The 14,556-nt window shown below is 48.6% G+C and overlaps 6 protein-coding genes across 6 annotated transcripts; 3 read left to right on the forward strand and 3 right to left on the reverse strand.

The window, feature by feature from the left end:
• Positions 1-219: 219 nt before the first annotated feature.
• Positions 220-1,631, forward strand: N7506_002176 (tRNA-splicing endonuclease subunit SEN54 family protein; the record flags this gene model as incomplete). Its single annotated transcript, XM_056951472.1, has 2 exons — positions 220-332; positions 389-1,631. 2 exons carry the CDS (start codon positions 220-222, stop codon positions 1,629-1,631), a joined length of 1,356 nt encoding a protein of 451 aa, XP_056817387.1.
• Positions 1,632-1,790: 159 nt separating this feature from the next.
• On the reverse strand, positions 1,791-3,532 carry N7506_002177 (NEDD8-activating enzyme E1 regulatory subunit; the record flags this gene model as incomplete). The annotated part of the gene is made up of 2 exons (XM_056951473.1): positions 1,791-3,098; positions 3,158-3,532. 2 exons carry the CDS (start codon positions 3,530-3,532, stop codon positions 1,791-1,793), a joined length of 1,683 nt encoding a protein of 560 aa, XP_056817388.1.
• A 521-nt stretch (positions 3,533-4,053) lies between these two features.
• Positions 4,054-6,155, reverse strand: N7506_002178 (fungal specific transcription factor domain-containing protein; the record flags this gene model as incomplete). The annotated part of the gene is made up of 4 exons (XM_056951474.1): positions 4,054-4,306; positions 4,393-5,174; positions 5,243-6,052; positions 6,147-6,155. The coding sequence occupies 4 exons, from the start codon at positions 6,153-6,155 to the stop codon at positions 4,054-4,056; spliced, it is 1,854 nt and encodes a 617-aa protein (XP_056817389.1).
• Positions 6,156-6,948: 793 nt separating this feature from the next.
• Positions 6,949-7,638, forward strand: N7506_002179 (uncharacterized protein; the record flags this gene model as incomplete). The annotated part of the gene is made up of 1 exon (XM_056951475.1): positions 6,949-7,638. The coding sequence occupies one exon, from the start codon at positions 6,949-6,951 to the stop codon at positions 7,636-7,638; it is 690 nt and encodes a 229-aa protein (XP_056817390.1).
• A 998-nt stretch (positions 7,639-8,636) lies between these two features.
• Positions 8,637-10,123, reverse strand: N7506_002180 (putative iron-regulated transporter; the record flags this gene model as incomplete). The annotated part of the gene is made up of 5 exons (XM_056951476.1): positions 8,637-9,149; positions 9,219-9,376; positions 9,435-9,474; positions 9,537-9,706; positions 9,772-10,123. 5 exons carry the CDS (start codon positions 10,121-10,123, stop codon positions 8,637-8,639), a joined length of 1,233 nt encoding a protein of 410 aa, XP_056817391.1.
• Positions 10,124-13,739: 3,616 nt separating this feature from the next.
• On the forward strand, positions 13,740-14,055 carry N7506_002181 (CFEM domain-containing protein; the record flags this gene model as incomplete). Its single annotated transcript, XM_056951477.1, has 2 exons — positions 13,740-13,959; positions 14,012-14,055. 2 exons carry the CDS (start codon positions 13,740-13,742, stop codon positions 14,053-14,055), a joined length of 264 nt encoding a protein of 87 aa, XP_056817392.1.
• Positions 14,056-14,556: the final 501 nt, after the last annotated feature.

Here is a 14,556-nt window from a genome sequence, read left to right on the forward strand (position 1 = left end):
CTCGAGTTAGATACAATCAATAATGTCTCCAGATACCTTTCTCTGGCGTTTGCCGTATTCCGAAGGCCGTTTGAGTGCGCAAAGCAATGGTGTAGACTCCGGAGGCGGTATATTTCTGCCACCTCATCTTATCGATAAGCGCATCTTTATCTTTTCTGACTCCGAGATTACTCCCCTCCAAGAACCTGACTGCCAATTGCACAACTCGCCATTTTCAATATGGCGGACGCAGACGAGGAGGTCCTCCAGAATCCTGCAAATGCATCCACACAGGAAGAGGTCGATCTGTCCGACGAGACACAGGACTTCCGGTTCCTCAACAACTTGAACATGTAGGTGCCATGAACTACGTTCGGATGAATGTTAGCTAACTTCCTGGGCTATACAGCTATGCAGACTCAAGTAGTCTCCCGCGTCGTGGCGAGAAAGATTTTGAGCCAAACCCAACAGAACATCAAACCGGCGTCCTCTCCGAATCGCGCAAAGCTATGCACAACGCGCTCTCATTTCCTCGGCTCCATGGCCCAAAGACTCATGTCGTGGCTTTCTATGCTCCGGATGGATATACGCCTCTCGCCGATATTTCTCCCCCCAAAGCACCGCAACAGACAGAGAAGGGCCCCGACGAGTCAGCAGAGAAGCCCGCACGGCCGACGCCGAGGTCTGCCAACATACATCCCGATGTATGTGTCTATGTGCCTAATCCAAAAGGCACACTCTTCAAATCAATCGGTCAGAGCGACCGGTGGAATCGCCTCTGGCTGTTGCCAGAAGAAGCTTTATATCTTCTCGAGAGAGGCAGTCTCGATATCAGATGGCCTAGCTCGCCCGACCCTACAACCCCAGGGGAGGAAGATCTCTCCATACCAATGAGCTTGCAGGCGGCCTATACATGCTTTGTGGGACATGGGGGTCTGACTCTTGAACGATACTCCGTTTATAGTGGCCTCAAGCGTCTCGGATACACACTCGGTCGGGCTCCCGGGTGGTGCGATGAAGTGGAACAGAATGACACTGATAGTCCGGACACTAACGAAAGTGCTACACCCACGCTACGCGGAGCCGGTCTGGCGGGTATCCTAGGATCATTCTTCAATTGGCTTCATGACCCCCATTCCACAGCTTCTACAACAACCGGTCCTATAATCGGTACTGGGATTCATCGTCACTACATGGATGTATATCGCAAGCTTGCATTAATTCCATGGTACGACCCAGTCACTGCCTCTCCTTCACATACTTCTGATACCACCACGCCATTCCGAATCGTGTTCCACGTTTGGAAACCTTCGACGCCATACAAAAAGTCAGCACCGCCTGCCCCCGACTTCCGTCTCGCGGTTTTGAGCACCCGTGACCAAACTACCATGCCAACAATGTCCCAGCTTGGTGCATTACTTGAAAGCACACCACTCGATCCGCCTAGTGGAGAAAAGATGGAGCGGATGATGTATATGCGATTGCGGCATGGCTATCGCCACGTCATTCTGGCTGTTGTGGACCAGGGTGTCGTGAGTTACTTGCGCGTCGCCGATTCGGCATTTGGAAAGGAGAAGCTATACGAGAATCAGGGCGGGCCCCGGGGACCCAAACGAGGTGGTCGTGGCCCTCAAAAGTCGAAACGACGCTAATAATTATCAATCTGCCTGATTAATGATGATCGTATTACTCTGTCGATAAATGAAATGTCCATACGCAGATTCAAGTCTTTCCATGTAAAGTTCAGATCCACTTCAATTCTCCAATAGATACAGGAATTGTGATAGGTAGTGCAAAACTCATTTAGATGTTTACAGCCTGTACATCTCACTCTTACTCCTAGCTCCATCGAAGACACACGTATTGTCCAGTGGACCATACTGTCTAGTAATTACCTTCAATGCCTCCTGCGCAACAAGTCCACCCGTCAATGAAGAAATGTTGTGCAGCTCACCACCCTCGGCGCGACACAACTCCTTGATTGCGCGCCCGACTTGCTCCCGCGCCGCCGGCTCAACAGCAGACCCATCCACCCCAGTAAGTAAAGCTAGAATGCGCTCCGTGTGACTGTGCCAGAGAGCACTGTCATTGACAGTTCTCTCCTTCTCTAAGCCGTTGGACTGGATTTCATCCACCACTGAATCGAGGATCTGAGTAGCGATGAAAATGGGGATGAGAGAGTCTTCGTTATTGAGCTCGCTTCGGATCTTCTTCAATGTGGAGGCGTCGCTGTCAATGCTGATCTGAGGAATATCGCGACCTCGGACGACCTTAATATGCGCGGCATTCTTGCAGAACACTTCAATCTCCCGGTCGAGAATGGCTGGTGATTGGCGACCGATTTGGGACTCGAGCTGGCGTACCGTCGCCGTCACTTCTTCGATGTCTTGTCGTGCTTTGGTCTTATAGATGTTCTGCAGTGCGACATAATCTGCTGACTGGGCTTTCATGTCGGGCAGAGAGCCAGGAAGAGGCAAAACGCCATGTGATGCATGGAAAGTTTTGATGGCTGATGCGATTATCCAGAAGTCTTGGGAGATAGAGGTTAGTTGCTGGCATTCATCCATGTTGAAGATCTCCCGAATCGAGCTGCGCAATTCGAAAGGTGCGATGGTCTTCAGCACAGCGGAAACAGCCTCGTCAAAGTTCTCCTCGCCTCCCTCGGGATTGGAAGTTCGTGCTTGGGCCCGCAAAAATTCTCTGAACTCGGTCTTCTCTTTGTAGTTCTTGGGTGCGTTGCCATCATGTGATGTTTTCCATTGCTCCAGGAAGTGGAGTAATAGAAGGATGTAGGGGACGTGGCCATGTTGATGGTCATCGAGAGTGTCCAAGTCGTTCAATTTGGCAGCTGCAGCAACAAGCTCCGGCCAAGGATTCAGAAGACGCAGATCTTGGGTGGATTCTGGATCAGGGTGCGTCTCAACGATAGGGAATTCCGCTGGAAGTTGAACCGAAAATGTGGAGTAAAATCCTACAGAGTGAAGATACAGCACAGGAATGCCCAGATTCTTTGCTTGCCAACACAGAGGCGCTAATGTTGATCGTCTGATCGGGCCAGAGATGATGACCAGCTTGTGTCGGGGCAAAAAGTCATCATCGACGATGAGATCCTCAATGCGCTATTTTCAATGTGAGTCAAAAGCGGTCTTTGCACAAAGCTCAGGAAACAACATCTTACCTTGGAGTAGTGGTATCCCTGCACGTCAGGATTTAATTCTCTCAGTAGTCGGCAGGTTTCCTCGGCACGAGACTTGCCAAGTGACTCTTCTTCCAGGAAGAAATTGACACCGAGATCAGACTCGGTGACTGTTGCGGGGTCAACTATAGTGAAGCCACCGATTCCTGGCAAGACAAGGTTCTTGAGGGTCTCGACACCCGCAACGCCGGACACACCGGTGTTATATTGACCAAGTGGGCCATCAGAATTCACAAGTAAAACGCGTGAGTCCTCGAGGGCTTGTTGACCAGTTGCAGCCCACAGGCGCAGTTGGCGATCATACTTGCGCTCCTTGGAGGTTGGCCCTGTGAGGGCGGCGGGGAAAGCATCCGTCATGGTGGATATCAAAGGATGCGGGAAGATGGTGGTGGGAAGATGATGGGGAATTGATATGAGAAAATTTCGAAGCGCTACTCGATAAAGGAACACCGGATATTTCTTGTCACACAACTTCTCTTCCTGCGGCCTTGGAAGCTCTCAAGTTGAGCGATGTTGACTGTTTAAGGTGTCGATGCCTGCTTTTACTAAGCAATTCAGGTATCCGTGTAATTCACGTGCCATACAAGCGAGTGAAATGGATAAATTACAACTTAAGATCTTGACAACGGTGTCTAATTAAAATTTTAGTACAACCAGGTGAATTCTCAATTATAGCTAACCTCATCCGAGGATAGAAATGCTTGATGATGGTTGGTGATTGTTTAATCGGAATATACGCCAAACTTTGGAATCCAGCATGTAATTTTCATTACCATATTAAAATCGTCAGTCGATCAACTTCAAATGAATATAATCATGAAATTCGATTGAGATGCTTATTGGATAATATCAGCAGCTATCCATGATACTATACCAAATCAAGTTCTTCTTGCTCCTTTGGTCACTGCACTTGTTCCAAGCCACACTAGTCTCATGACAAAATCACTCGCCTCTGACAGTCGGCATTTTTCATCTTCCGTCGAATCACTTGAAATTGTTTTTCGTACTGCATTAGATACTGACATGAGAGCCTCCAAGTCAAGCTGTGCCTGGGGATCAAGAGGGTGGATAACGATGTTGAGAAATAGTGACATGGCTGCTGTTGTCAAATATGACACGATAAATCTGCATCTCAAGTCAATTTAAGATAACCTTGGCTACGAGGGGGCCACGAGGGTACCCCGACTTATCGAGATGTACCAGCAGTGTTCACTTACCGGATCTTGCCTTCCGTAGCCTTGGCACAGAGAAGCTTGATACACCAGAGTGTAGATCGACTGGCCTCCAGGGATATGTCGAAACTAGAATGAACCACATGGTGTTGATCACGGTATCCATCACCAGCATCTGGGATACATTTCCGGACTGTGGTGTGAATAACCGTCATGAGGTGATGGTACTCCAATTGCAGAGATATTAGTCGGCTAAACCGAGGGGATTCCCCACTCAGGGTGTTCACTGGGGAGCTTTGTGAGACAAATAGTGCAGGACGAAACTGTGTGGGAATGGACAGGCGCCAGTGTTCAATCTCATCATCAAGTTGTCGTATGTTGAAGAGGAGTTCGTTGTTGTCATTTTTCAATGCCTGGGCGGAGAAAAGATTTCGGCAAACTTTTTCTTTTAGACAGCTCAGACGAGGGTCTCCAGGTAGATGGGGAGTGAGATGCTCAAACATTTGCTCATCAGGTTTCTGTAGCTCTTGTCTTGCCGACAGGTAGTCATAGTGTTGCATATAGTCTTCGGGCAGAGAGAGGTCGCAGTAGGTGTCGGTAAGCTGGGGCGGGTTTCCTGTCCGAAGAGCTATGTCTTTATCAAGCATGTAGGATACCCAGAATAGCATCCGGATGTGACGGGTTTCGCGTTCTTTCCGAGGGTTTTGAATACCAGGAGACTTTCTTTCTTGTTGTATGTGTCCACCGAGAGAGCAAAGCATGGAGCATGCCATCGAATTGAAGGTGCTAGCTTTTTGCCAATGACCATTGAACATAGTCTGCAATTGCTGATCATGCAAGTCAGCATCGCGCTTTGGTGCGGTGCGCCAAAGACGAACAAAGGGATGGAAAATACCAGTAAAATTATTGTCTGAAGAGATGTCAAGCTGATATCTCCACTGAGTTCTGCTAAAAGACAGTGTGCTCGGGAGGCACACGCATCTGTCTCCATAGGATTTGAAGTCTGCCTCGAAAGATTCAACCCAGATGCCAAGGAAATGGCCGCCAAAGTACAAGCCTTCGCTGAGATTTGCGGAGTAGAATATGAGTCTCCTGCGGCTGTTGAGCTATAAGCCCCTCTAACGGTATCTTCCATCAGGAATTCATCCAGGACTGGAAACGCGACGCGAAACGAGGACTTAAAGTATAACTCCAATATACCTCGCGTGGCGACCTCATCGGGTAATTCAAGAATATCGCATGGAGATGAGCCTAAATACGGAAGAACAGTATTCTTCCTGATAAGAACGCAAAATTCCACCCGCGAGACAGGCTGATCTGTCTTTGTGGATATCCATTGTCGGCCTGCTTCGGAGCTGATAGGCATGCCGTTAAAAAACCAGTTAGGCCCCAACTGATTTACATGCAATAATGTTTCGGTTCTTGGCCGCCTGGCGAAGCTTTCACTGGGATTTCGCGTGGGGTTGAGGACAACCTGGTTGATGGCGCCTTCGGTGGTGGGGATTGGCTCTCTTCTGCGACAGGGAGATGCTGTCCCCGGCTCCTCGGTGCTTGCAAAAGCTTGGTCTGTAACCTCCCTACCAGGTGAGGCTTGCGCTATAGCTCCTTCAAGTTGCTTGATGCGCTCCGACAAGCTTTGTACTTCCGTTTGATTCACACTGAGTGGGGCACACGAGAGAAACACATTAGACGATTCGGAAAGATTCTAATCCTGCGCTACACATACCTGTCCCGTGGCTTCTTCCGTGGTCTCTCTCGGTCGAAGGTACACTCGAGACTGCGGTGTGTACACCACTCACATGGTTCATTTGTGCTAGGAAACGAGCATTGAATCTACCAGGCGGTGCGATAGGGTGAGTACTAGTAGACTCTCAAAATTGTGCAGGTCAATTTCTCAAGATAGAGCTTACCTTTCTGCGATGGCAGGTATCACATGCTCTCTTTTGAAGGGATGGTCTTTTGGGCATCGTGTCGGCGCAGAAATCCCCGACAACGCCGAAACCCTGTGGACACGGGGATTTCGGCCCGTCATGTGACCCTCAGATCCACCTTCTCCACCCGAGGGCCCATTTTCTTGAATCGTAATACGACTCAAGATCTCTATGTGTTTTCACGCGTTTTGAAGAAACATCATGAGCTCACTTTTGTATAGGAAAGCTCCTCTGGAGCCTCTGGAGGCCAGAATCTCTTCGGGTCTAGCGTCCGGGTCCATCCCCTGAACAGCTTGGAACACAACAGGACGCACCTACACATCTACTCCGACGAGGTCAGACTACTTCGATGGATGAATACCAGAGACGTGTCCTGACTCAATTCTTTGAGCCGCTACCAAAGGTTTCCCACGCGTCATGTCACCAGTTCGTCTTGACCCACATTACACCGACCCTTCTTCCAATCGCTACCGACAGCATAGCTGTGCGGCCCTGTCCCTTCCAGGGGAGCATGAGCTATACAGCCATAATAGATCATTGATTCACACATGACAATCATCGAACAGTCGTTCAATTCCGGACTGCCAAGCAAGACCTCTCCGGGGTCATTGAAGCCAGCCGCATTCATGGATCCATCGTACCCACGGTGACATATCAGGGCATGTACGAAATGCTTTTTGTGTATACCTCACCCTTTGCAGAAGGAATTCCATATGTCAATGTGGTGATGTCTTCTCAAGACCTCAATCTGCCGCCAGAAAAGGTGCTGCTGACCGCCACGGATCTGGCAGACCTCGTCACTCGCGCAGCAAGGGCAAATGTCGCCATATCTGAAACCGTATCACAGCTCAGCTCCTCTCTTGATGAGCTCAGTCAGACTGTCAACTCCTACAATTTCAAAAGCATAGCTCTCAGAAACAAAATCTCCGCTTGCATCAGTAAACTCCAACCACGTTTACAAGACGTTGCTAGCCTACCCATTGTCCTTACTCATCAAGATTTGTCCCCATATAACTATCTCATTGAAGAAAAAACGGGTCGACTTCAAGCTGTGCTAGACTGGGATGGTTCGATATACCTCCCGATTGGGTCGAATTTCCATTTCATGGAGAGTATTTTCGGGTCCGTGACCATAACGGGCTGGAAAGATGCGACGGATCGTCACAAGCTTGAGTTAGCCTTTTACGACCGGGTGCTGGAAAGACTCTCTATTCAAGGGCACCGGGGAATAACAAAAGAGCAACTGGAGCTACAAAAAGCTATAGGCTCGTTAGTTTACGGTATGAGGCGGCTGCTTGAACTCAAAAACGAATGGTCAGAGCGTTATCTTGACGTATATCTTCGGGGTTATCTTTCATGAAAGATGACGTGGACCCATTGGGCTAGCATCAATTTTGGATCTTGAGAAAAACTTATGTGACTGAGATTGTGATCTTGGAATTGGTATTTGGTGTATAAGGTAGACTTGGGAAAATCAAAAAGTCACGATTTTTTCTAGGCTATCACTTTGGCTGAGCATCGGTGGAGACCTGCGGGATGAGGCTCTTGGATAAGAGCAAGATGATTCGCTCGGACCAGCCGAGGTGGAGCCATGACTAAGCAAACCTTATGTAGAACCTTGGAATTATAGACTCGTGGTCGTGGAGCATTGTCTGGTGGTACCAGCTTGCCTTTTACTCATAAACATGAGCACGTGCTCAAAAACTGACGGTCAAAACCCAAACTGGGGTATATACTGTTACCATCACAGTATGGGGTAGTGGTAACGAGCGTCCTCTGGTTCTTTGGGGCTCTCACAAGTGTCTTTCAGGGCGTCCTGACTGTACCACGTGGGCGAGAAAAGGTCCCTCGTACGAAACACACACGTGACGCCTACCACTACGTTTTTTGCTTTCTTTTTTTTGCTCTATCATGTTTGTGCCTGAGGTGAGCCTCAGCTCTGACTTTGGGTGTCATGTAGAAACTAGAAATCTGATGAGACTAGTCTGTCCCAGCCATAATACCTTGGTCCTCTTAAACTATCGGCCGCCAAACACTTAGGCATATGAACCAAGTGTCCCCGTTGAGTTCGGACGAAGCTGGCATAAAGTACCCCGGCAAGTGTCACTGCGATGACACTGATCAAAACAGGCCATTGAAATTGATCAGGCCGCGAGAAAATGATAGTCGCAATGTAGGAGCAGATCTCAAAGAGGTTCTGCCACGCGGCTTCGGTTGATGAGAACGAGCCCCGTGTGTTTGCATCGACACCCTGGGCTCATATACCACGTCAGCAATTCGAGAAGTAATGCATTCACGGGGGTAATCAAGTCGCATCGTTTGGCTCTTACCTCTTGTACAATGATCTGAGCACACAGATCAAATCCCCTCAGGCCGATTCGGCTTAGAATCGTGCCCCCCCACAATCCCGGACGCCGAAATCAGCGGGAAATCAAAGAATTCCCAGAAGACGGTCATCCCAGCCACGAGACAGGCAATCTGCCAGCTGGCAAGCCAAAGTCCAGCGCGTGTGGTCCCAATTCTTCCCATCAGCCAGGGAGCAATCCATGTAGCTAGGAATTCGCAGGCAACAGAAATTGCTCGAGTTGCAGCAATCAAAGCTGAATCATATCCTGCGGATAAAAGCCAGGTGACCATTTGGCCGGAAAATGATAAGACAGTGAGATATAACAAAGCGCCGGCGAATGATGGAAGGAACACGGGATGTCCAACGTAGGAAACGAGGTCTTGAGCAGACTTGCGTGTTATGGCTTGGCAGGGCTTCCATATGCGTGCTTTGAGGCCATGTGGCTCAACATCGTCCCTGGAAGTGGAAGGGTTGGGATCGACCGGTTGCTTGGATTCTCTCAACCCAGGCACCATGTAATAGACCTAGAGATAGAAAGCGCCAGTTAGAACACTGTGAGCACATAGCCGCATATCGTAACGACGGGACAATACCTTTGCGATTGAATGGTATTCAATGACGACGGAACACAGATTCATCCCAAAGTTGACTAAAATGGCAGTGTCCGTCGAGATTACATCCATAGATGCAATGAAAAGAGGCCCTACCAGTTTGCAAACGAGATCAATTCGCCTCATCTGGGCATTCATAGCTAAGACACACAAAGCAATTAGCAAGCATATTTTCAATGCGACGAGATGGGCACATACTCTTGAGACTCTCATGGTTATTTCCAGCAACCACCACAACCTACGAAACAAACGTCAGAGATGGACATCAAAGAACAAGGCTTTGATATTTACTACACATACCCAGTCTCTTTCCACTGCAACCAAGTTCATGATCGAGCAGAGCTTCTCGATGCATGCCAAACAGGCCAAAGCCACGAGAAGGGATATGTTCAATCCCCGAGGAATTTGGGTATTGACTTTCAGAAGATAGAAGATAGCACAAGACGCGGCCACGGCAAGTCTTTGCAACACTGGAATGGCGAAACTCATGTGAGCAGGCCAAATCCATGGATGGCGCGATGAGAATTCAACTCACCAATCGATAAGCGAACAACTTTTAGACGATTTGTCACATCAATGAAATGGCCCACCGCGGAAGCCAAAATGATCGCTGCCAAACCACGAGAAAGGGCATAGACCGACATGGGCAATAATGTGCCGGGGTAGATCGTTGCCAAGTACAGAACTGCTCCGAACTCGAAGACTCGAGAGTTCCATGTTGATAGAAAATGCGAGAGATAGAGCCGATTCGCAAGCTCTTTAGAAACCTCATCTCTGGGTTCAATTTCACCTGTCTGGCAAGTAGACCCAGGTGCTGCGATGTCCCGATTATCATGAAGAAGAGGGTCAGACTCTGGGGACGGATGGTGTTCTGGTAAGATTGCCATCTTCAAGCCGTGAGTAGGGAGTTCCTATCAAGAGTGTTGAATCTCATGGAAGAGAGAGGATCGTAAGGTGTTGTCGGGGATGTCATTTTTTCCCCTGTTGAGTGGGAAGACGATGATGGTTATATGATTTCCCTGACACAAGGTCTCCTCTGGAATTTCTGCGACCCACATGGAGGGCATCATGATTTGTAGATCGGAGCTCACTTTGAAACCCGAGCAAACAAGACCCTCCGAGTGGCGTGGTGGTAATGCAGGAGGACGGCGCCAAGCACACAATTTATTAAGTAAGCGGTGTTTTCGGCGACCGATGAAGTGGATCCATGGATGCTCTCGGGAGATGTGGGGCTGTTCCAGAAGATCCGACGCTTTTCAAGTTTAAACAATTAAAAACAAGAGCGAGTATTAACGCTAAAAATTTGAATATGACACTCTAAGACTCGCTCAGATCATCTAATAAGTGGAAATGTATCAAGCAAGAGCTAGGATAGCCTGATGGCCAAGAGCCAGCAATGCTCTCGAGGTCTCAGCAAGTTGTCTAGGTACAGTGTTCAACACACCAGGTGGCAGCTCCGCCTGTCGCCTGCGACTTGTGAGAGAATATACATTTGTCAGAAATGTTCAATTCTTCTTTTGTTCAAAATTCATGAATCTAGAATGCACGAGGTCTCTCAACAAAGTACGTGGAGTTCAATTGATCCACCTCTCTCTCCTGGCTCTCCATCCCCAAGGGCATATTGACGAATTCAATTTGGCTCGCCTGTACGCCTTCACCGCACAGCCTGGGATCGAAAATAGCAATGATTCCAGCAGAGATTCTCAAAGTAGCAAAAATCCTCTGGGGTCTCTCTCGTCCCCACTGAAAAGAACGTGTGCGGGCTCCTTCCAGACGACTCCAATACTTCTGAGTGCGCCTGAACCTTCAAATTTCAGCTTTTGGATATACTTTTGTTTCCATTCAGGCAGTTCATTCCATCGAGTCTTTAGTGGCGTACCAGGCATCTTGGCGAGAACCAAAACGTATCCACTTGGAAACAGCGAAGAGCAGCAGACGGTGCCTGCGGCGTAGAGAGAGGGAAAGACACGAAATCCTGCAGGGCGTTTTTGGTAGAGTTTCAGGTAGGTTGAAAAGAAATCGCGGAATCTGAAAAATTGCTCTACTGTTAGATTTTGTGGATCAACGTGCAGGAATAGCATCCAAGTACCGTTGAAGCTCGGAGGCATCCAAACATTTGGCGATCGCGGGCTTTCCGTGCCAGACTACTTCATAAATTGCCTGTGTGTGGGCTGACCTGATGCACCGGACTGCTGTGACGTGGTCCATCTTGCCCGATGGCGCACCATAGAATATGGTTCGAGCCATCTCGTTGGAATGTTGTTGGGGAGTTGGGACGACAGTGTCAGACGCGGAGGGTGGTCGATGATTCGAGGCTTGCGAAGCTCTTGTAGCAAAATTGTCGAAGAAATCCTCTCTCGTCTTCTCGAAATACGTATTTGGCATTGGAGTCTGTGTGGCTGCATCGTTTAGGACCTGTCGTGAGCATTCGTCAGTCAAGAGTAGTGTTGTCAATCATTCCATAGACTTGGTACTTTGGCCTTGCGCTTTTTGGCCTTGCGCACTTCGACCTTAGGCTCGACCTCGGGTAGAAACTGGGGACCGGAGGCCATGATGAAGAAGATGTTGGTATCAGATGGACAACCTTGGAAGTGAAAGGGGAAAGTACTCTGTAAGCCTACAGGATGAAGTATAAGAGAAGGTGCGGGTCCCTCTTGGACCCACTTTTACCCGCCATGAAGAAAGCTTGGAAGTATGTGCTCGGTCTAGACAAAGTCGTGTCGGGAGCTTGGTACATTTACAATAGGTCATGTGCAAATCCTGATGGTCAAAACCCAGATTGGGGCATATACTATTACCATTCAGCAACTGGGGTAGTGGTCAAGCTGCCACCGTCTGTGGGGCTCTCACTATCTGGCTCTCAGGGTAAAACTTGAGAGAAAGCGAGGTGGGCTTGAAAGATCCCTTTCGAGACGGTGGTAGAAGGCCACGGGAATCCATTGTTGGTATTTTTTTGCTTTTTGGTTGTTTCTATCTCCTGTTCCTCGTCCATAGATCTTGGCATTTATTTTGAATGCTATCAGTCTTGATTTGGTTTTTATGGGAATGTAGAAGTAGACAGCATGATGCATGAAGGAGAGAAGGAAAGAGATAGAGAGATGGGAGAAGGGGAGAGAGAGATATCTATGGGAAGTAAACATCACTTGACATAGTCCCATGATCTCCAACAGCTTTGCTGCTGTAGTATAGTAGAATCGCCACAACCTGACGGTCAAAACCCAACTTGGGACATATACTGTTACCATCACGAGTATGGGGTAGTGGTCCTTGTGCGTCCAGTGTATCGGTGAGTGTCGGGGCTCTTGCCGGCGTCTGTGTATCAGGGTCTCCTGTCCGGGGGAGATGCCAGAATGACGGAGAATGGTGAGCGAGAAAAGGTCCCTTGTTCGATGCACAGAGTGGCGCCTTGAATCACTACGTTTTTTTGGTCTTCTCTACCTTGGCCCTGACCCATAGCTCTTTGATTTCATTCTCTCCGGCGGTGTAGCCCTTTTAGTTTGTTTCCCTACTTGGGTATAGTGATATCTCCTTAGAACCCTGAGCTCCTGTTCAAAACTCCACGATCAAAACCCAACCAAGGACCTATACTGTTACCACGAGAGAACGGGGTAATGGTCAAGAGGGCGGCACTCGTGGCTGTTAATTTTGGGGCTCCCATGGGTCTGGCTTTCAGGGAAAAACTTGAGAGAAAGCGATTGGGCTTGCAAAAGGTCCCTCGTTCGATACGACATGCTACTCTTGCGACTTTACCTTGTTCTCCGCCTTTTTTTTTTTTTTTTTTTTTTTTTTTTTTTGCGGTTCTCTCTCTTGTTTCCCATTCATTTGACTGTTGCCATTGCTTGTTGTGAATGGTGAAAATCTTTCACTCCGACTTTCTCCCTGGCTGTATTCGGTTTATTGACGGCACGATGCTGCTTTTGCACGATAATCCTTCCGCACAACCTTGGAAGACTTGCATGCAGATTGCTGGGCCCCTGCAGTAACATGTGTCACAAGGTAGCCGATAGCCGATCATTACCTCCCGAGCTCTCTTTTGATGTGCCTATAACAAGACCTGATCATTGAAGAAAGGGCCTTGGAAGATCCGGAAACTCACGCGGCATAATTGGAAACAGCTTTTCACAGGTTCCAGTTTCCAGTTCAACGTCAGAGGATCAAAACCAATGCCCAGGTGCAGGTCCGTTGTGGGGAATGAAACATGGGGTAATCCCAAACAGCCGCATAAATTAGACACGCCACAGCGCGGTGACACCCAAATTGCGGTCGAAACGGGATCGGCACGGGATCGGCAAGGTTTGGTTTCAATATTTCATCAAGAGATGATCATGACGCTTCATCTCAAAATCAAAGCTGGAAATCACAAAGCCTCGGGCCAATTGTTGAGGCTATTTATACCCCTGTCCGCACCCAAGTCTGGTCTTGTATTCAACTCATATCACAGACTATCACCCACTCATTCTACAAAACTATAAAGTCCAGCCCAGATCACCACAATTCGCCAAGATGAAGTTTGCTGCCGTTGTCCTCGCCTTTGCCGCTCTCGCCCACGCCCAATCCAGGGCGGATGTCCCCCCTTGTGCCCTCCCCTGTCTCGACGATGCTGTGAAGCAGAAGACCAGCTGTGCAACCGATGACTACGCTTGTATCTGCAAGGACCAGGACGCCGTCAAGTCAGCTGCTACAAGCTGTGTCGTGTCTAAGTGTGGTATTAGCACTTCTGAGAGTCAGTTCGCCTAATTGAGGTGTGGAAATACTCAAGCTAATTGTATACATAGACGAGGTCTTGCCTGCCGTCAAGAAGATTTGTGCTTCTCAATAAGATTCCAATTGCTGTTTGAAGTGATGGAAGCGATTTCATCCAGCTACGCAACCGATCTTTCTCCAGCCACCGGCAGGCCCTGGCATCTACGGAGTATCATGGAGTGAAAGCTGTTGCTACGGGTAAAGCAACTTCTCAATGTGCTGCAATGGCTTGTGTACATTATATTGCATGCTGTTATGAGATGAGATGAGCACTCTTTTGAGGTTGCCGTTGTAAATTCAAAGAATAAATGATTTCGAGCACCACTGGGCCATGTTTCCAAATGGTTAACAGGCTATGAAACCACACTAGAAATCTCCTGCCGCCAACGTGGCTATGCAGACTGCAAGCTTACTTTAAAGTATGCCAATGGCTATTCATTGGGAGCATGTAGCAGCCCCTAAACGCGTATACTGTGATAGAGGACATTTCATAAATCCTTCGAAACGCGGTATGGAGAACAGAGTACTCCGCATGAGGCAGAGAACCTTCAGTAGGGAGAACGGAATAGATTGAGAG

Source organism: Penicillium brevicompactum (assembly GCF_028827555.1).
Source record: "Penicillium brevicompactum strain IBT 35665 chromosome Unknown utg000001l_segment0_segment0, whole genome shotgun sequence".
Classification (NCBI taxonomy): Eukaryota; Fungi; Ascomycota; class Eurotiomycetes; order Eurotiales; family Aspergillaceae; genus Penicillium; species Penicillium brevicompactum.